This window comes from Mytilus edulis, chromosome 3, assembly GCF_963676685.1.
Source record: "Mytilus edulis chromosome 3, xbMytEdul2.2, whole genome shotgun sequence".
In the NCBI taxonomy this organism is placed as follows: Eukaryota; Metazoa; Mollusca; class Bivalvia; order Mytilida; family Mytilidae; genus Mytilus; species Mytilus edulis.
The window spans coordinates 7,877,783-7,900,330 of NC_092346.1; the positions used below are offsets into that span (position 1 = coordinate 7,877,783).

General features: G+C 33.8%; 1 protein-coding gene across 2 annotated transcripts in view; it reads right to left on the minus strand.

Moving 5' to 3' along the window:
- Positions 1-3,552: 3,552 nt before the first annotated feature.
- LOC139514775 (carboxypeptidase B-like) overlaps positions 3,553-22,548 on the minus strand; it is a 35,827-nt gene continuing 16,831 nt past the window's right edge. For both annotated transcript variants that reach the window (XM_071304405.1, XM_071304404.1), the window contains exon 2: positions 3,553-4,822. In XM_071304405.1, the coding sequence (XP_071160506.1) occupies positions 3,623-4,810 (1,188 nt within the window). In that variant the 5' untranslated portion in view covers positions 4,811-4,822 and the 3' untranslated portion in view covers positions 3,553-3,622. The remainder of the gene's footprint in view (positions 4,823-22,548) is intronic.

The following is a 22,548-nucleotide window of genomic DNA, read 5'->3' on the forward strand; positions in this document are numbered from 1 at the left end:
AAAGCCAAACAAGTAAAAAGTTGAAGAGCAATGAGGATCCAAAATTCCAAAAAGTTGTGCCAAATACGGCTAAGGTAATCTACGCCTGGGTTAAGAAAGTCCTTAGTTTTTCGAAAAACTCAAAGTATTGAAAACGGGAAATTTATAAAAATGACCACATTATTGATATTCATGACAACACCGAAATGTTGACTACTGGGCTGGTGATACCCTCGGGGACGAAACGTCCACCAGCAGTGGCATCGACCCGGTGGTGTAAATAGTTATCAAAGGTACCAGGATTATAATTAAGTACGCCAGACGCGCGTTTCGTCTACATAACCTCATCAGTGACGCTCATATCAAAATATTTATAAAGCGAAACAAGTAAAAAGTTGAAGAGCAATGAGGATCCAAAATTCCAAAAAGTTGTGCCAAATACGGCTAAGGTAATCTATGCCTGGGTTAAGAAAATCCTTAGTTTTTCGAAAAATTCAAAGTAACTGCGAGTACTCTCAGATCTGTACTAAGTTTCTTTTTGTTGTTGGTATGTACAAGTACTCGGCCACGTCCACTCGTCTTTGTAGTATTTGTATTTTTATCCATCTAATGAGTTTAGCCTTTTTCAACTGATTTTTATAGTTCGTTCTAATGGTGTACTTTTACATCACTGTCTCTGGTTAGGGGAGGTTTGGGATCCCGCTAATTTGTTTAACCCCACCACATTCTCTTTGTATGTGCCTGTCCCAAGTCAGGAGCCTCTCGTTTAAATTGTTTTACATTTTCATTTCGGGGTCTTTTATAGCTGACTAGGCGGTATGGGCTTTACTCATTACTGAAGGGTTTACGGTGACATATAGTTGTTAACTTCTATGTCATTTTGGTCTTTTGTGGAGAGTTGTCTCATTGGTTTTACGTGTTCGTTTTATTCTGTAGTAAGTCACCACTTCGTTATTTACATGAACATCAATAATATTGTCATTTTTATAAATTAACTGTTTTCAAAGGTAAGAATTATTCTAAATACTAAGGATTTTCTTATCCCTTGCATAGATAACATTAAGGGCATACGATACAGTTACAGGGGAGGTAATGACGTTGCTAACGTAAAATGTTATTTTCGCGACGTCAAACTGTGACATATCGGGAAAAGATGCATTTTTCGACTGATTTTGATCATTCAAATTGATTTTGATTTGATAACGAGTGCATGGAGCTCTATTTTTTAAAACTACATTTTGTTTCATTTTGCAGGGAGATTATGTGGACTAAATTTTATATAACTGTAAATAGTGCAATTTTTTTAATTTTGATAAATATACAGCAAAAAAAAATCGTTTTTTCTCAATTCATGACCATTTGATAAATATGAGTTATTTCTGAATAAAAAATGCATAAATTTTTATGATACTTATAAAATACAGAAATTACAAATTATTTAACAAAAAAACAGTTTGTGTTTATCGTTTACAACAAAACATGTATGGCTTTCTTTCGAAAGGGAAAATACGACCACAAATCTGAATATTGAGCAAATATACAAAATTTTGACCTCATTTAACTAAAAAAGTAGCACATGAAGGTATATTTTTTATTACATATTTGATTTAATCAGGCAAAAATAGTCTATATGGAAATTTTCATCAAACTGTAAATACGGGATCAAAACTGTATCGTATGCCCTTAACCGTATTTGGCACCACTTTTATAATTTTGGGTCACTGTTTGACTTTCTTTATTATTTTGACCTGAGCGTCATTGGTGAATCTTATGTATACGAAACGCACGCATGTTTAAAAAAAAATTAGAAGCCTGCATTGTTCCTTTAGACAACTATTAGCATGCCATATTTTAATGTTGATTTGTGTATTTCTCTGTCCTGAATGTTCTTCCATTTATTTGTACTGTAGTCCTGTCATGTAATGTTGTCATTTTAGTGTTATATTTAACATTGCCACAAAAGCGCGAGGTTTGGCTAGCCGCAAAACTAGGTTCAACCCACCATTTTATTTTCTTAAAATGTCCTTTAAGTATAATTAAGTTCATAAACAGTTACTGTCAGAAGAAAATATAAGATCGCGACAGAATGCAGATAATCAGAATTTGAAGAAATAAGTAGATGGCGAAAATGACAGCCTGCTGATATGCTTAAATATTACAGAAAACAACGTTTTTAAGTATCGGCGGAAAATTGTTTGCTGATCTAGGGATGTCTCAGATATGGGGTACAATACAAATGTTAAAACACGATCTACAAAGGTGCTATGGTTTGCTGCGACTTATAATTGACACTAAAAATCTTAGTTCGGAGACGCGTGTTAAGAGAACAATCAGAAATGCAATCCCAAAAATCACGTGAAAGATATCTCTTGTCTTTTGACTATCCAAAATTTCAAGAAATGTAGAAAATAGAAACAGAGATAAAAAAAAAGTTCAAGACGGACGCATTCTTGAAATTAGGAGAGAAATTGACAATGCAATAGAAGATAGATTTGGTGATGTTCCTAACAGTGAGAATAAAGGTACCAAACGGTGGCAGTTAGCCGAATGTCGAATTATGTTGTGATGTATTTTACAATGCTAGACGACGATACATGCCTTTTCTCTTTAAAGACCATTTAATTATGAAAACAGACATTCTTCATCGAACAAGCTATATTCCGACCTACGATATGATTAGAAACCGCGAGGATTAAATCGAGGCTCTATTTTTTAGCATTGACCTGAAATTCATACAATTATGCCTGGGTTTCAGAAGTGCATTGTCAAGGGTGTAAAACAAATTGATAAAGTCACTTTAATTTTCCAGTCCTTGAACTATAATCATTTACACGAATACCTTCTAAACATTTCAGAAATAAAAATAATATTAAAGTAAGAACAACAAATCACATTTTGTCGTAAATAACTCAACCATTATACATTCGTTGAGACGAATTATATTTGACGAGTATAGTTTCCTAAATGGGATAGGTGATGCTGCAGGTTTAAATGATAGAGCCACAGGAGTAGTTAATACAACATACATGGTTCATAGTATGGGATGGAGTTTCCTTAAACGTTAGGATAGAAAAACCTTTTTTAAATTGGAAATGACACGAAGAAAATTAAAAAAAGATTTACAGAAAAGTTTTTTTCGGTATAGAAAACAATATCCACAGCCAAACGTTGAGATTATAGAATGAATTTTCCTCCGTTTTACGATTAGTCACGCCCGTGCTGTTCAACTCAAAACACAAAAAATTGTAATTAAATATGTGTAAAAAGTAGGCAACTGACTTTTTGGAAATCTTGAATGAATGCCATTTGTGGTTTTTTGTGGAAAAAGTTATTTGATTTTGTAGTTATTATGATTGCATTACAATGTTGTCTGCTGTACCCCGATTGTTGACGTTTTTTATGTCTGTTTGTATTTCTCACATATTTTTTTTAATCTAATTGAATTCTATGCAACTGCCATACACGTTTAACTAGCTTTTTTGATTTTTTATATCCTCACAACTCTGTACTCTTGCATTATGTTCATCGAGAATACATTATATTCGTAAATGTTGAAAAAAAGTAAGGATATAATACAATTTTTTTTTCTTTATTCTTTCAATTTTCAAGCAATTATGTAAACTTCCTTTTAATAAACGTGGTTTTACCGTTTATTATAATAATAGTATTTTCTTCGATGCTTGTAGATGTGGTTTGCAAAAGCTTTTACTCCCTCCAATATTTCTTCGCCATTAGGAATGATTTCTGTTGCAGGTAGAAAGAATTTTTTCGCTCCAGTATCCCTAAGTTCAATTGTGTACGAGTACTTAATGTTTGCTCCACCTCTTGCATAATCATCTGAAGCTCCAGCAATTAAACCAAATTCTTTTATAAAGGAACTTTGGTCCACTCTGTATTTCTTTTGATGCTTCTTAAATATCGCAGCTGCTGCAACATTACCAGCGTCCTGTAGATCTTTTTTATCTGCTAATTCTTTTAATTTATCATAACCTATAGGATATGCTATTATCTGTAAATAATTATGGAAAGTCCAATAAGCAAGGAAGTTCACGATCTTTTTTTTATTTCTATCCATCACTCTCCTCAGTGCTTTACTTTCATCCTCTGTGAAAGGACCGTTACCAGCAAATCTCTGATAGTCACAAGGGTCTCTTGAGCCACCAACAGCAGGATTCCAAGATTCGTTGTCAAAACCAAAATTTCTATTCAAATCAACCCCGAAACATTTAGGATCATTGGAAGTCTGTCTTCGATTTTTCCTCCAGCAAGGGTCTGTTGTATAGCTATAAACGTAACCATCGGGATTGAGTACAGGGATGATATACCAGTCATACATGACGACCAATTTTTCTATGGCAGGATCCTTTGTAGGGTTATTCTTTAGTTGGTTAATAATATACAGCACTACCGCTGGTGAGATCCATTCACGTGCGTGTATTCCGCCATCTATCAAAATCGCAGGTTTCATTTTGCGTCTTCTTTTTCCACGTTCCCCATTTTTTTTTTGGAATATCTTGATTAAATGTATTTCTCGATTTTCTGCTGTTTTGCCTATTACTTCTCTATAAGCAAATATCTTCCCCTTACCTGATGGCCCGACAGATGGATGATTACTTAGTGATATCAGAAAATTTTCTATTACTGGGTATTTGTTATATTTCTTAAAGTCAATTTGTCGAGCGTTCGAAAGGCCCTGGTGTCGTTCTATTATATGGTTCTTGATTGCCGGATTTTTTTTCATAGCCGCTAATATTCCCGGAGACTTGCATTCTGGGACGATTTGTGAGATAGTGTTGACAAGCAGGAATGACAAAACAAGAACACTCTTCATTTTGAGGTTATTCTGAAATTCAAATAAATCTATATGGTTACTCTTATTGAAACGGTTATTACCCTATTCTCTATACAATTAACCTCAAATAATTTAATTTTGGATGTAACAAGTCTTCTGATTGGCTGACAGTGTTTTGTCTATCATCTCATAGAATTAATTTTTTCATGGGACCTGACGTCATCAACATTTTTTCATGATTTACTCAGGCTCAAAATGAAATTTTGAATTAAATTACGATGGTAATTTATTGTGCAACACTTTTTTTTATGTTATTTCTTAAAAGGCAAAAAAAAAACCATTAGAGTCATTCCTTTAATGACACACACAAAGGGTCCAAATGCCAACATAACAACTTAACATACAATTTGAAAGAACACCATCATTATGACATTAATATCAATTAAAATATTAAACTCAAAGCAAATGATAAAATTGAGAATGGAAATGGGGAATGTGCCAAAGAGACAACAACCCGACCATAGAAAAAAACCAACAGCAGAAGGTCACCAACAGGTCTTCAATGTAGCGAGAAATTCCCGCACCCGGAGGCGTCCTTCAACTGGCCCCTAAACAAATATATACTAGTTCAGTGATAATGAACGCCACACAAGAAACTAAAATTAAAATAATACAAGACTAACAAAGGCCAGAGGCTCCTGACTTGGGACAGGCGCAAAAATGCGGCGGGGTTAAACATGTTTGTGAGATCTCAACCCTCCCCCTATACCTCTAGCCAATGTAGAAAAGTAAACGCATAACAATACGCACATTAAAATTCAGTTCAAGAGAAGTTCGAGTCTGATGTCAGAATATGTAACCAAAGAACATAAACAAAATGACAATAATACATAAATAACAACAGACTACTAGCAGTTAACTGACATGCCAGCTCCAGACTTCAATTAAACTGACTGAAAGATTATGATTTCATCATATGAACATCAGGCACAATCCTTCCCGTCAGGGGTTTATTATCATACCATCATAACATATATGAGAAGAACATAACCCGTGTCATGCCAACAACTGGTTTTTTAATAAATGTGTTTAGTTCCGATGCAAAGACCCTATAAGTGAATCAATATTAACGCCAAAATGACCTCAATTGCCCCAGTCCTCCTTTTCATTAACTGTTATTAGATTGATATATTTTTTTCGAGGAAGGAAGGTGGAATTGATACTCAATCGTTTATAAAACTGAATTTGCTATATTAATGTGCATCCAACTGGAGGGGTTCTACACGATAATTTTTTCTAATAGTCTCAATGTACAACTCAACCCAAATCTCGTCGTTACATTTTAAATGTAAAAGAAACCAAATATGCCCGACAAAAAGTACACATTAATTTGTATATCGGATTGTTTCCTGTGGTGAGGGCGGCTTTTAATATATTAGTTTTGTGAGAACGTACGCTTAAGGGAAGCCACACGTAGATAGGCAATGTAATTTGATTTCAATGGAGATTGTTTGTCAATCTCAGTTATAACCTTTCAACTTTGAAACTTTTACTTAAAGTGTGTGCTTAAGTCAGTTGATAGGACCATGATACAACTTGTAGCATAATAGGTATATCTTATTTTTATCAGTCGTGGTCAAATATCATGGGAACTTTGGCGTAATGTACATGTTAATATTAGTGCTTATAGCAGATAAAGGGAACCCCTAGTGGTATACCAATCATATATGGTATGCAGTTGTGATAGTATTGGCACAGCCAATTTCCATAGAGATTAGTTCGTTCCACTTCCCCAGTCATCGTCTACTGAGTGAAACTTTTGCTAAGCTTACATGTTAAAATTTGTGATTACGTTATTCTAAGGAGAACCTACCTGGTACTCAAAAACAACAAACTAGACAAATCCGTAGACGCAACTCTATCGGTGATATTAGTGAGACATTGAAAAAAAAAACCTGCAAGTCTGAACAAAAGTGTTGCTAACAAAGTTCTTGAAGCCCTGTCCAGCCCCGAGGTTCTAGACACCATAATACCAGTTCTGACGCAAAAGCTAAGTGAAGTTTTGAGTCCAATTATTGAAGCAGAAGTCAAAAATTGTACCGAGGAACAAATAAAACCCATGTCTGAAAAAATAATCAATCAAGAAAAACAAATTAGAAATAACTATCAAAATATTTGTAAACTGCTTATACAAGTACACCGCCTAGAACAGTGTTGCAAAGATGAACAAATCAAGGAACAGGACAAGGAGCTCGATGCACAATGTAATACAATAAAAGATCTCGAGACTCGACTTGAAAATCAGGAGCAACACTCCAGACGAACCAGCGTCAGATTCCATAATGTTCCAGTCCCTATTGATGAACAAGGTCAAATCCAACACCATGTTAACACTGACCATTTGATACTTGATATCTGCCAAAACAAAATGAATCTTGACACCAACATCAATGATATTGGCAGGACCCATGTAATAGGGAAGGCACGAAATGGTAAATCGCAAATAATCGCAAGATTTGTTTCGTTCAGGAAGATGCATCTGGTTTATTCGAATAAAAAACTACTAGAATATAATGAAAATGGTACATTTATCACGGAAAATTTGACCAAGTTTAGAACCACATTGGTACAAACATTAGCCAAGATGAAATATAATGGTAACATAATTGCCTACTGGACTGCTGATGGAAAAATATTTGCTAAAAGAACAGAAAATAGCAAGAAAAAAATAATAACTGAGTGGGAGGACATTAATGCTTTCCGCCGTCCATTGAGAGACCAAGATGATCAAACTGTGACACAAGCTAGCGAACCTATACCTGGTGAAAGACCATAAGTTCATATTTACTTTCTCTGACAATGTCGAGATTGTGACTAGATTGGCTACAACTTTTTATTTTGTATTTGTTTGTGAATTTGTGGTTTCAGTCTTAATATAGTAAGTCAATATTTGAGCTAAATATCATCCCATTCGTTGTATATTCAATCGGCATAATACTATTTGATTATAAGACAGTAGATGTTAAAGCGTTCAAAAATATTTTAAACAGTCAGTGTCAGTTTCTCTCCAGGACAGCATTTTTTTTATTTTATATATTTATAACCAATCATATCAATCAATGGGTTATTTCCCAAAAAATTCTATAAAGCATAAAGTTTATGAGTTTCCATGATAAATTAAAAAAAATCACCTATAAGTAAATCGCATACAAAAACTTTAAAAAAAAAAATGTACATATACATACTCATGCATGTGAATCTGACAACAAAATTGTATATTATGTAACTTATTGACAACAGTTATTATGGTCCAAATATGTTCTCTATTGTGGGTTGTTTTGGTTGAAAGGTTATTGTCTCAATAATATATATATATATATATCAAAACGTGTTCCTTTGAATGCGAATATTAACCAAAGTTATTTCCTAAACATGTTATATTATATTTCATGTAATGTTATACCTGTCCTGTGAAAAAAGTAATTCCAGACTAATTATTGCATGCTTGGTAGTAGCATCCATGTACACATATCAGTAATGCTATCACACCAAAAATGTCCTGTTTTACTTACTATTATTCCAATTGTTCTTTTTTTCAAGTCTAAATTTATAATGTAGTTTTCGTTTTATCCCATCTTGTAAAAACCTAATTAAAGAAGGACAATTGATTAATCTTGTTAATTCAAACTACTATTTAGGATTTTTTTTTTTTGGGGGGGGGGGGGGGGGGGGGGTAGAACCTGTACCTTACGTTAAATATATCATTCTATAATTTCAGAGTAAAATCATGTTGAGGTATTAGTAACGTTAGTATTTCTATCTCCATCGTATTTCGCTTTAATAACATAATGTCAAAATTATTTATATATCCAAAATTTACCACAAGTTTAAAGTAAGAATGTTGTAAACATATCTCCATCATCCCTATTTATGTAATTGGAATATAAATCCCATAGCCAACAAAAATGACTTTCCATATCTATTTGTTTTTTTCTCCTTCAATTTTGTTTATACTTTGTGTTATTTTGTATATATTTTTTTCATTTTGTTTCTATGATGATGATGATGCTGCTGTATGTGTATTTACATGTATGCTTGGATCGTGTGGCTGCCCTCTACTGTAACTTATTTGCTATACTGAATCAAAATGTGTAACAGTATAGAAGACTACAGGGCAGCTATAGGTTCATTTCATATGACAAGAAAAAAGACTTTTCAAATTTTTCGACTGTCGGTCAAGTTCATATTACGAAATATTGATAACCATCTTACGGTGCACTTGTTTGATCTTCTCACTTTTTCTTCTACAATCAGTAAATCCAAACATCGACAAAGTTTTTCTGTTTTTTTACTTCACTTAATCCTAATTATAAATATTGGGAATATTGAAACAAATCCTGGTCCTTGTAAAATGCAGGAATCGAATACACCTATAAGGGTCAATGAAAAAGCTATTTCACTATGCACTTTAAATATCCGTAGTATAAGGAATAAACTAGAGTTCCTAGACAATTTCAGCGATGAATTTGATATTTTAGCTCTCACAGAGACTCACTTAGATCCAAATATATGCGACAAAGACATCGAACTTAATTCATTTTCAAACTAAATCATCAGAAAAGATCGTAAAATTGGCGGCGGACTCCTTATTTATGTAAAAGACGATATTGGTATTCTCCGTAGAAATGATCTTGAAAATCAATCAGATGAAACTCTCTGGGTTGAAATCCGTGCGAAGGGTCAAACATTCTTACTTGGTAATACCAATCGCACGACGGTCATTATTGACACGCTTAAATCATGCAATAGGATTGGCTTATCAATTCAATGAAAATATTGTAATTACGGATGACTTGAATAATGATTTATTCAAGACGCAAAACAACAAACTAATTGAAATCTTAAATATATTTAATTTACGAAATGTTATTGATAAACCAACTAGAATGACAAATCACAGTAGCACACTACTTGATCCAATTATTTTAAGTGACACTTTGTCGTACTTTATCGTACTTTGGAAGTCGGCTTCATATCTTGACTTACATCTAGAAATTGACAATGAGGGTCGGTTGAAAACAAAACTTTACGACAAAAGAGATGATTTCAGCTTTCCAATTGTGAACTTTCCATTTCTAAGTAGCAACATTCCAGCAGCACCTGCATACGGGGTATATATCTCCCAATTGATACGATATTCCCGTGCTTGCATTTCCTATCATGATTTTCTTGATAGAGGTTTGCTGCTCACAAGGAAGCTATTAAACCAAGATTTCCAAATGGTAAAGTTGAAATCATCCCTTCGTAAATTTTACGGACGCCATCACGAGTTGGTTGACCGTTATGGAATAACCGTTTCACAAATGATATCGGATATGTTCCTTACGTCGTAACTACAATCCCCTTCCCTTTCATGAATATGACCTACCGAATTAGACTATTTACCGGATTTGTAATCACTTAAGCAACACGACGGGTGCCACATGTGGAGCAGGATCTGCTTACCCTTCCGGAGCACCTGAGATCACCCCTAGTTTTTGGTGGGGTTCGTGTTGTTTATTCTTTAGTTTTCTATGTTGTGTCGTGTGTACTATTGTTTTTCTGTTTGTCTTTTTTATTTTTAGCCATGGCGTTGTCAGTTTGTTTTAGATTTATGAGTTTGACTGTCCCTTTGGTATCTTTCGTCCCTCTTTTATCTCAGATGTTTTACCCACGCCTACTAATTTAAGTGACCACGATGCACCAATAATTATTACACATTCGTATAAAAGAGAAATTTGGATTAATGAAAAAGTTGACAAAGTTAAATTCTCTGAAAAAATGGACGACGTTGACTGGAATGAACTGCTTCCTGATAATAAAGACGTGGATGAACTATCTGGAATATTTACTGAAACATTCTTAAATATCGCGAGGGAGTGCATTCCCACTAAATTAATTACTATACGTAGTTCTGATAAACCATGGTTTAATGGTAAATTAAAAAGAGAAATTCGAAAACGAGACCGTTTTAGAAAATATGCCCTGAAATCTAACATGTCTAAATGAGAATCGGATATTGCGAAGTACAAGAAACAGAGAAACAGAGTTATCAATTTAAAAAAAACTTGCTAAGGAAAGATTTGAAACTAATTTAGATAACATCATATTGAGTAATGCCCCAAATTAAAAAAAACTATTGGAAAATAATGAAAATGCTGACAAAGTCGAACAAGAGTTCAAATAATATTCCTCCTCTACAAAACGTAATAAAAGATGAGGATTTCAGTGACATAGTTTATGAGGATAGCGAGAAGTGCGACTTGTTGAACAAATACTTTGATATGATATCCAAACTCGAGGAAGAAAATGTTCCTATTCCAGAGTTTAAAGAAAAAAATAATACTTATATTATATTATATACATAAATCAAAATGAAATAATTGATATTATCAAAACTATTGATCCGAATAAGGCATCGGGACCAGATTTGATTAGTCACAGAATGCTGAAATTTGCCCTAAGCAAGTGCCGCTACCTTTACAAATAATATTAAATAAATCTCTTCAACAATGTAAGTATCCTTCTAGCTGGAAGATCGCAAATGTTATTGCTATTTTTTTAAAAGGTGATTCGTCATTACCTTCAAACTATAGACCAATTTCGTTAATAAGCTGTGTAGGTAAAATCATGGAACGAATTGTTTTTAAACAAGTATATAATCATTTACATATGAATAAACTAATTTATGAATATCAACTTGATTTTTGGCAAAAAAATCAACTGTACATCAGCTTCTAGAAATGTATATTTGTATTCTTAACTCACAAGAAAAGAAGGAAATAAATTGTTTTGTCTTTTGTGATTTTTCGAGAGCTTTTGACAAGGTTTGGCATAGAGGACTCTTGCATAAAATGAAAGCTTACGGAATACATGGTAATTTACTTAACTGGTTTGAGAGTTATCTTTGTGATAGGCAACACAAAGTTGTGATTAATACATCATCATCCTCATTTTGCAGTCTTTCAACTGGAGTACCTCAAGGCTCAGTACTTGATCCCTTGTCTTTTAATCCAGACAAAACAGAAATAATGATTTTTTCAAATAAAGATGCACCCGTTCTAAAATTCTGCTTAAATGATAAAGAAATCCCTATAACAAAATGTCACAAACACCTTGGGGTAACGTTTTGCTCTGATGCTCGGTAGAACAGTCATAATTATAGACAGTCTGATTATCAGTGTTACGAAACATTTAAATATCCTGAGAAAACTCAAGTATCAACATTGTAGGAAAAACTTAGAAAAAGTCTATTTAGTATTTATAAGACCAATTTTTGAATATGCAACTAAAATTTGGGATAATTTCGGGATAGGATATGTTAATAGACTTGAAAGTTTGCAGCTAGAAGCTGCTAGAATAGTTACTGGTTTGCCTATATTTACAAAATCTGAAATTCTGTATGAGGAAATTGGGTGGGAAACTTTAGCTGACAGGAGGAAAAGACAAAAATTACAAATAATTTATAATATTTAACAAAACCAAGCTCCTGATTATCTATGCAAACTATGCATATCCCTTGAGGATTGGCAATGATAGTATTGTTCCTTTTTGTAGATTATTTCTTACTAAAGAATCTTTTATACCATCAACTATTAACCTATGGAATCATACTGATTTGTCCCTTCGAAAATCAGACTCTATATTAAAGTTTAAAATCCAATTAAAAAGGCTAAATACCACAAATAAAGATGTACCTAAGCACTATCTATATGGACCGAGGAAACTAAATATGATTCTTAAACAATTCAGATGCTACTCATCTTGTTTTAACTATGACTTGTTTAGAGTCAATATAATTGCTGATCCATCTTGCTTTTGTGGATGTAACATTGAGACTGTACACCATTTCCTTTTCGACTGTTCTTTATTTACACACCAGAGAGAAATTCTGATGAACAATCTAAGATGGCTTCCTGATTACCTTATACTGAATGTTAAGTTACTAACATCTGGTAATCCGAATCTCTCATATGATCAAAACGTGAATATATTCAAACACGTATTCGAATTTATCAAAAGGTCTGAGAGATTTCTTGTTATGTAGAAAAATGTATTTACGGTACATCCACGTCATCATTATCATCATCATCATCATCATCGTTTTCAATTTTACATTTATTTCTGTTTCACTTTTTTTTTCTCAATTGATAGACTCGTAAAATATTGTTTATTTTGATATTGCATGCTCATATTAATATTGTATTGTAAATTATTGTCATTCGGAGCGGACTTCATAAGTATGGCTTACTTGTGTCAAATCCATTTTACTTTGAGTAAATAAAATATGTTTAAACTAAGGAGAACCACTTGTACTAAGTCAATCATGTTTGACAATGCAATTTAACTTTACAAACAGCTTGATAAATGATGTAAAGTACCAGACTTGTTACATTCTTAAATCAAAATATTTATAGCCCTCAATATTCTTCTCAACTTTGAAGTTTATTTTTGCCTTTCATTTTTTTATTTGAAGGTTAATGTTGCAGTTACTGGTAATTGATGCATATACATTACTCATTATCATTTGTAGCCATGACATTAAAGATCTTATGCATTTGTATTGATTGACCAGTTTAGTTACCGACACTGTAAACAATCTCAATCTATCCGTCAGTATTTTTAGTTGGGAATTCTTCGATAATTTTAAAACAAACTTGTCACATTATTAAATACAAACTTCCTGTTGACAAATTGTATTCCAATTTGGAGTGTACATGAAGACTTATTTTTTTCCGTTCAAGATTGACAGATTGAGTCTATCTTTGATGTCAAACTGTTAAATTACCAAAGAAAAGAACAAAATTGCGCAGATTGGCTGTCTCCTAAACGCAATCCCGTCCAATTTATCTCGATGTATAAATACTCGGGAGTATATAAAATTTAAGTTCAGTGTGCAACTGACACCAGTTTTAAAATATGAATTCAAAAATAACAAAAAAAATAACAAAAAAGTTTCAAATAAATGAATATAATGTCCTCAACATATAAAGATCTACACTAACTTTTAGTTGTGTAGATTGGCAAAGCCAATAATTAGAAGTTACACACAACTTAAATCGCTTATTTGGTAAAAATTCAGGATTTGTTTACAGATCATGCATTACTGATATTTTTTGATCATTTTTTAAAATGATGTATATTTTCAAAATAAATCTAGGCCAATGATCTTATAAATTCTTCTTTAGATCTTTATAAAAGTAAGAAACTACTAAATAATTATAATATACCACCTCCCTCTGCTTTTCCTTTTCTCTCGGGTTTAAAATTCTACGGTGTAGTTTACGAAAAAAATAAGGGTTTTCTTATCCCCTGAATAGATTAGCTTAGCCGTATTTGGCACACCTTTTTTGGGAATTTCAGGTCCTCGAAGCTCTTCAACTTTGAACTTGTTTGGTTTTATAGCTATTTTGATTTGAGCGTCACTTATGAGTCGTACATAGACGAAACGCGCGTCTGGCGTACTAAATTATAATCATTTGCACCACTGGGTCGATGCCACTGCTGGTGGACGTTTCGTCCCCGAGGGTATCACCAGCCCAGTAGTCAGCACTCTGGTGTTGACATGAATATCAATTGTATGGTCATTTCATAAATTTTCTGTTACAAAACAATGAACTTTACGAAAAAAATAAGGATTTTCTTATCCAAGGAATAGATTACTTTAGCCGTATTTAGCACAACTTTTTGGAATTTTGGGTCCTCAATGTATGACGCGGAATAAGGGTCATAAACATCGAATTTAGCATAAGCTTAAATCATTTTAGCATATGCCGTATTATAATTTAGCATATGCTAAAATGATTTTAGCATAAGCTAAATTCGTTTTAGCTTAAGCTAAATTCATTTTAGCATAAGCTGAATTCATTTTTGCATAAGCTAAAATCAATTTAGCATATGCTGAATTGTTTAGCTTATACATAAATGTTAGCGCGGAATCAAGGTCATAAATATTAAAATTGAAGTTTATTTTAGCATATGCTTAATGAATTTAGCTTATGCTTAAATGAATTTAGCTTATGCTAAAATGATTTAAGCTTATGCTAAAATGAATTAAGCTTATGCTTAATTAATTGTTTTATCCAATCAAAATCTCGCTTTCTTAACTACTTTTATACTTTTCTCTGGTATCAATAAATAACCACTTTCTTAAATTAATAAATGTTTTTTCTTAGTGTTAATACATATATAAACAGTGGGGACTATGGCCCTCTGTCATCCCACTTAATCAGTCTCTGCTACCAATTAAGCCGATTTTGTATGAAAATTTAGGTCTCACATGTTGGAAAACTTTCAAATTCTTGACATGTGTTTGTTGTTTAAATAAAATAATAGATCTAGTTATTCTATTTTTAATTTATGCATTCCCCTTTTTAGCGATATATTAGGGGAGGGGATAAATCGAGTCGAATTCAATTAAATGTACATTTTTGTACGTGTGAATGAGGCATTAGACAATGACTGGATTTCCTGTGAATTCAGCTTAGGCTTAATTATTTATGTTATCCAATCAAAATCTTTCTTAACCACTTTTATACTTATCTCCGGTATAAATAAATAACCACTTTTCTCAAATTAATAAAATTCTCCGTTGCTGATCCAGAGATGGGCGTAGAGGGCGTACGCCCTCTCCCCTTTGTTTGGACTTTTTTTTATATTATTAAATGATAAATCAGACTATACTTCGTGAACTTTGCCATTTCCCGTGTACTCCAGTAGTTATTTTTTTGGTGGAGTTGACCAGTGCGTCGAACAAACGTCACTCAGTCATTTTAAAATTCAAATAACAGTAATAAATTGCTTAGGCTGGGGATGACAATCATAACACCTTTAAAGCGAAAAGGGATTGAGAAAGAACGTATTAACTTCTATTTCACTATTCCACCAAACAGACAGTAATACTCTATAGACTATTACACACTCTTGAGAAAAAAAAGTTCCATAAAAATATTATTTACCTACGAAAACATGTTGAACTCAAAACGCTCAGCCTATTTTAAAATAATATAGCCGAATAATGAGCCAAAGTATGTATAAGCTCTAGATAGATTTAAAGTCTAAGGTACGATTTGAGGAGGCAGTCTTAGATATTTGAGAGAATACAAATGACTCTGATTTTTGCCTTAAACAAGTTCTGTCCGAATTCGAAAGTTGACTGAAAACGATAGATTTGTCCACTTTTTATGCTATTAGAAACAAAAATTTCTAACAAAATTATTTAGCATTAAATGAACATGCATGATGAATAAATACGGGCGTATTTTTTTTGTGGCCGGGGTTTGCATGTCTGACCGGAATGACTGTTTCGCCGAACTGATATGTTGAATACTTTTTCAAGACCAGACTGCAACCTGCCTGCTGGGTGTGGACTTTCTGTCTCCATTTGTCGACCGTCATTCATAAATTGTAAAATTAACTTACAACACGTACAAACCGGCGAACATTCTACTTATCTATGTTTTACTGAGAAGTCCCACATTAAATTTATAAGTACATAGCTTTGGATCCATGCTATCATTTTATGAAAGACAATTAATAGGTAGAATACATGATCGAAAATGTCCAACCCTTACGATTTACAGCAACTACAAAATAAACATGCCCCACGACAGAAACCGTTTAAAAATTGCATGTTACACTTATTTTTATGTTTTTTAGCCCCAAAAGGGTCCCAATATGTTGTTTCTCGCTTTGCTTGCCGATCTTTAAAAACATAGCTGCCTTTCCAGCTGCTCATTTCAAAGCTATTGGGTAGCAATACACAGTTAGGAAAAAAACTTAAAATTGACACTCATAATTTTTAAATTAAACACCCTCTTTCCCCTCCTCTCTAATAAAGAAGGCTTTATATGTGTGCTATGCATGTATATACTTATAGAAATAGAATCTTCCATAGATTTGATTTCTAATGGTCATAAGGGTGAAATATTATCCCTTTTGTGTGTAACCATGGCAACAATCTGCATTTCTTAGATACAAAATATAGCAAAAAAGGGGGTGAACATGTCACAAAAGTCTCCAAAATTTGGTATAAAGGAAAATTTCAATCAATTACAGTGAAACCTTTCCTGAATCCATAGGTTTATATCTATCAAGTGGTCCAAAAAAAATCATATGCATTTCTGCTCGTTTTTCCATAAAATTGAATTGAAAAGATCCTTGATAAACACTACAATAATTTATGGACCTATGGACGGTACGGATAGACAAATACGGACTGTCAATCATATAAATGGCCTATAAAACATGTTAAAAACAATCTAAATGATCATATAAACCCATTAAGAAGGCTAAATTATTCTCAATTATCTAAAAATCAATTTTATTGTACAAAAACTTTCATATTTAAAAAATTCACAGGGGCCATAATGCGAAACTAAACTTCTAACTGTGTATTGCTACCTTGACCCAGGCTATTCGCCACTTAAATATTTTTCTGGGATCCGGGCCCGTCTGGCCACCATAGAGGTTTAAAGTTGCCCTTATAGTGAATTTTACATATTTACCACACATTCGGTACTCTTCAGCATATCTCTACGACAAGGTTCCAAACCGGACCAAGCTCATTTCAAAGGTATTGGCCCAGGCTATTTCCCACTCAAATATTTTTCTGGGATCCGGGCCTGTCTGGCCACTACAGAGGTTGAAAGTTGCCCCTATAGCGATTTTTTTTTTATATTTACCACATTCGGTACTTCTCGGCATGTCTCTACGGCAAAGTTCCGAACAGGACCTAGCTCATTTCAAAGGTATTGACCAAGGCTATTCGGGACTTACATATTTTTCTGGGATCCTGGCCCGTCTGGCCACCAAAGAGGTTTAAAGTCGCCCATTTACGTATTTTCCATGCCAACCACGTGCACACATTCGGTACTTTTCCGAATCGGCATATCCACACGGCAAAGTTACGAACCAAACCTAGCTTATTTTAAAGGTATTGACCCAGGCTATCCCTACTCAAATATTTTTCTGGGATCCGGGCCCGTCTGGCCACCACAGAGGTTTAAATTCGCCAGTGGATGACCCGTCACAACGTCATTTAATATACAATCATCTAGGTTTTTTTCTGGCTTTCCATAAATATTTTTCTATCTATATTTTTAAATGTTTCTGGAGTGATGGTTTTTGGTTTTGTTTGATATATTATATATTGTATTACATCTTTTTGAATCTTTCGCGCCGTTTTATTGATAAAAATCTTTATTACATAGACATAAAGACAAATATGCACGTTATATAAGAATTTACGACAGCTTGAAAGGGTTATAAAACGACGTATCTTTCCCTGCATGCTTTTTAATGATTTTCAACTAAATTTGAATATTGAATCGACTGCTAACAGCCTGTTGTATATTGAATATCAATTTTAGAAAATTTAATAACGAACAGACCTCTAGCTACACATACATATTTAAAACGGAATGAAATGATTTAAAAAAAAATACAAGCCTTGAAATTGTCGATTTCCACTGATAAATTGCATTTAACTAAGATTGAACGATTTTCGGAACGATTGGGTCTCATGCAGTTTTGGGGTTTCTATACATATCATCAAAATTGGCTGCTGGAAAAAAGTGGCTGCTATCTTGATTGGCCGATAAAAGTGGCTGCCAGCTCTAGTCTGGTTCAGTATTCTCCTGTTCCCACAAAACCCAATTGTCCTATTCTTAATATTGAACGATCCTTAGTTTAAACATATTTATTTATAGTGGATTGGGAAACAAGTTTTGTCTTTCCACTTTGCGGGTGCGAGTGCTGCCTTGTAGCGGCATTAGCCTACTCTTTTTCGAAATCTACAAGGGTGTCTTTAACGTGCAAGAGATATGGCTCTCTCTGAACACGGGTCAGCCATTCATCGTCCCCTTCCGACGGACTATCATCGTTTCCTCAAGACCATACTCGCAGATGGTGTCAAGGGAGAGCCTTAAAAAGTTTATTTAGATTTCTTTTATAAAAAAAGTACATTTTTTGCTACATTTCGATTTCAGACTTATAAGATGTCGAATTATTGGACGTCGGACTATTTGGGTGTCGGACTACTTGGGTGTCGGACCAAAAGGGTGTCGGAATATATAGGCTGCCCATAAAGGTTTACTTTAACAAACTTTGACTTGGATGAAAAAGTCGAGAAAATCAGCGGACATAAAGCAAAACAGACAAAAAGCAACGGACAAAAAGCAAAAGTGTCGAAAAAAAAAATTATAGACAAAAAGCAAAAGTGTCGGACAAAAAGCACCGTATCGTTCGTTTTAAAAATATACTGGGCATAAAAATGAAAAATAAAATTATTGATACAAAATAAAATAATCTTACATTTGTATTTATAGAAATAAAAGTTATAAAGGTGAGATAAATAGACTGATATTGCTATAATTCACGGCCGACACTCGGCTAACCGAGAGATTGGTCGGTTAATCTATATTGAGTATGCGGCTATATGGGCGATCGGTCTGTTAATCGGGTTGGTTATACGTCTGTTAAGAGTAAAACGCACAATTTAATGTTAAACTCTATTAAATATACAGATTTTTGGCATATTATAAGAACCAAATCAAAAAAAGAAAAGTGTCTGACAAAATGATATCTATCATAGAACATTTTCCACCTGTAAAAACATTTCATAGTCTGTGCAGTTTTCAGTAAAACTAAAAGGCGTCGCGCAAGTATGTAGTATTTATGCTTATACGCATAGCAATTTTTTTAATAAAAGGCTAAAAACAATTTTAGATATCATTTAAAGGACACAAAATAGTACTTTGGTTCTAAAAAATGAATTGACATTAGTAAATATTTCATAATTGTAATATAACGTGAATAATACCACGTTTTAGTGAAAATTATGGGAATAAAGTCTGTTAATGGGTTGGACAATTGAAATTGTGTCAGTTAAGAGTTATTTAGCCACGATAATAGTTATGCTACCTTCCCCTATATATTTCCCATTGAAAAAGTTAAAAATGAGATCTTCTTGAGTAAAAAAAATGACAATACGGTGCAACAGTATCCTTCTAGTAAAAGCATTTTTATTTTGACTGTCTTTGCATTTTATTGAAGGGTGTGTCACTTCAATATAAAACGTGTTATCGGACCACAGATGAATTATCACGTTGTGATTGGTTAAATGCCGTCACGTGGTGACCACCCATGAGACCGTATGGGGTTAGTAAGTTTCATATGGGGTTCATGACGCGTTAAAGGCGACGTCATCTATTAATGTTGTTGTGTTTCGTTGTTTATTTTTCAACAAAACGCCGCAGAAAAAGTCCAGCGTCCGATAAATTCGTTATACGGTTAACTACTGACCCCCTACGGATCCATAGAGGGTGAATAAAATTCATAGGGGACTCAGCCTCCGGCCTCACCTCCTATGGATTTTACTAACCCTCTATGGATCCGTATAGGGTCAGTAGCGAACCATATAACTTATAATATGGATTGGCCGCTGGAATATGCATAAATTTATTATTAACATTTTCAATCAGCCTTAATTTTTGTGTCTGTTCAAAGTAGCACGTTTTCAAATCCGACTGAATGTGTCTTTCTAATACAACACAGGGTACATATCATAAGTTATATGGTTCGCTACTGACCCCCTACGGATCCATAGAGGGTTAGAAAAATCCATAGGGGTTGAGGCCGGAGGTCGAGTCCCCTATGGATTTTATTCACCCTCTATGGATTCATAGGGGGTCAGTAGTTAACCGTATAACGAATTTATCGCACGCTAGACTTTTTCTGCTGCGTTTTGTTGAAAAATATACAATAAAACACAACAACATTAATAGATGACGTCACCATTAACGCGTCATGAACCCCCTATGTTTCCTAACCCCTACGGTTTCATAGGGGTCACCACTTGACGGCGTTAAACCAATCACAACGTGATAATTTATCCGCGGTGCTGTAAAACGTGTTGTCGTTCTCATATGCACACGATATTTGTCAATTGGTTCTTTTCTTCTATTACTTAATCATTTGTCGTTTACAAATCATTCTAAAGAGGTAAATGGAAAGGAGCGAATGCAGCTACATTTGATTATCTTAAGGTTTAAATCATTTTATTCCGTTTAGTTACTTTCTACATAAGTGCAGAGGGGAACTGCATGTAAACTTCTAGATTTAATATTGCTGTTCGAACAGGGCCAATACGAAAAAAACCAGGGCCAATACAGAAAAAAGCATGAAACAAACTTTATTGGCCCTGTAATGATAACGTTTTTTTTTTAAACAGAGCCAATACAGAAAAAAGCGGAAAAAAGCCGTATTGGCCCTGTATTGATAACGGTTTTTATGCCCCACCTACGATAGTAGAGGGGCATTATGTTTTCTGGTCTGTGCGTCCGTTCGTCCGTCCGTCTGTTCGTTCGTCCGTCTGTCCAGCTTCAGGTTATAGTTTTTGGTCAAGGTAGTTTTTGATGAAGCTGAAGTCCAGTCAACTTGAAACTTACATATGTTCCTTATGATATCATCTTTCTAATTTTAAAGACAAATTAAACTTTTGACCCCAATTTCACGGACCACTGAACGTAGAAAATGACAAGTGCGAGTTTCAGGTTAAAGTGTTGTTGGTCTAGGTAGTTTTTGATGAAGTTGAAGTCCAATCAACTTGAAACTTAGTACAAATGTTCCCTATGATATGATCTTTCTAATTTTAATGCCTAATTATATTTTTTACCCATTTTCACGGTCCATTGAACATGGAAAATGATAGTGCGAGTGGGGCATCCGTGTACTTTGGACACATTCTTGTTAATTTTCTTTTATTAACCAACTAAGTACATTATTGCCAAAAATGACTGTTTATTATAAACCCTAACTGGGCTTAATACAGAGAAACTGGGCATTAATACATGGCCATTACAGAAAAATAGGGCCATTACAGAAAAACAGGGCAATTACAGAAAAAAAGGGCCATTACAGAAAAACAGGGCCATTACAGAAAAACAGTGTAAATATCAAATATAATCAATTTAACATGGCCGCCGATTTTCAAATATAGGGATCACTGTTCATCCTGTTTTTCAACACAAAACTTCTGTGTTCTGTCAACTCAATATTTTGGATATTTGGTATATTATAAGCTTTATGATGATGAAGTACAAACATTTTTTTTCCAAACTAAACTGTCATTAAAAGAGTAGAGTACATCAAGTTGGCAGTAACACATACACTTTTGTTCAGTTGGTTAATAAATGTATTAAGAAATGGATGTTTTTATAATGGCCCTGTTATATGTCCTAGGTCAGTAATAATGGCCTCGGCGTTGCCTCGGGTCATAACAGACTTCCTGGACCATTATTACAGACCTTGCACATATAACAGGGCCATTATAAGAACACCCATTCATTAATACTATAATAATCATTTAATAAAAGTGTTATGAACTGGATATACCAGTGCTAATACAGAAACAGCCAGTTAATAACACTATAGTATTCTTAAACAATTATATTTTTCTCTCTCTTTTTTTAGCAATGCATCACTCTCTACTGTACTTATCTATTATTCTATATTCTGCGTCTCCATCCAGATTCTCGTGTATACAATGAGGGTCCGGATTGGGGGTGTTGTTTATTTCTGTATTCTTTAAATTGTTATGTCACTTTTCTCTACATTTTATTTATCTTACTCATTTTACTTTCTCTATTCTTTATATTTTAGCATCCCAATATATTTTACTTACTGATGCTTAGTTACATTACGACGTTTATCTCTGATTTATATACTGATTACCAATG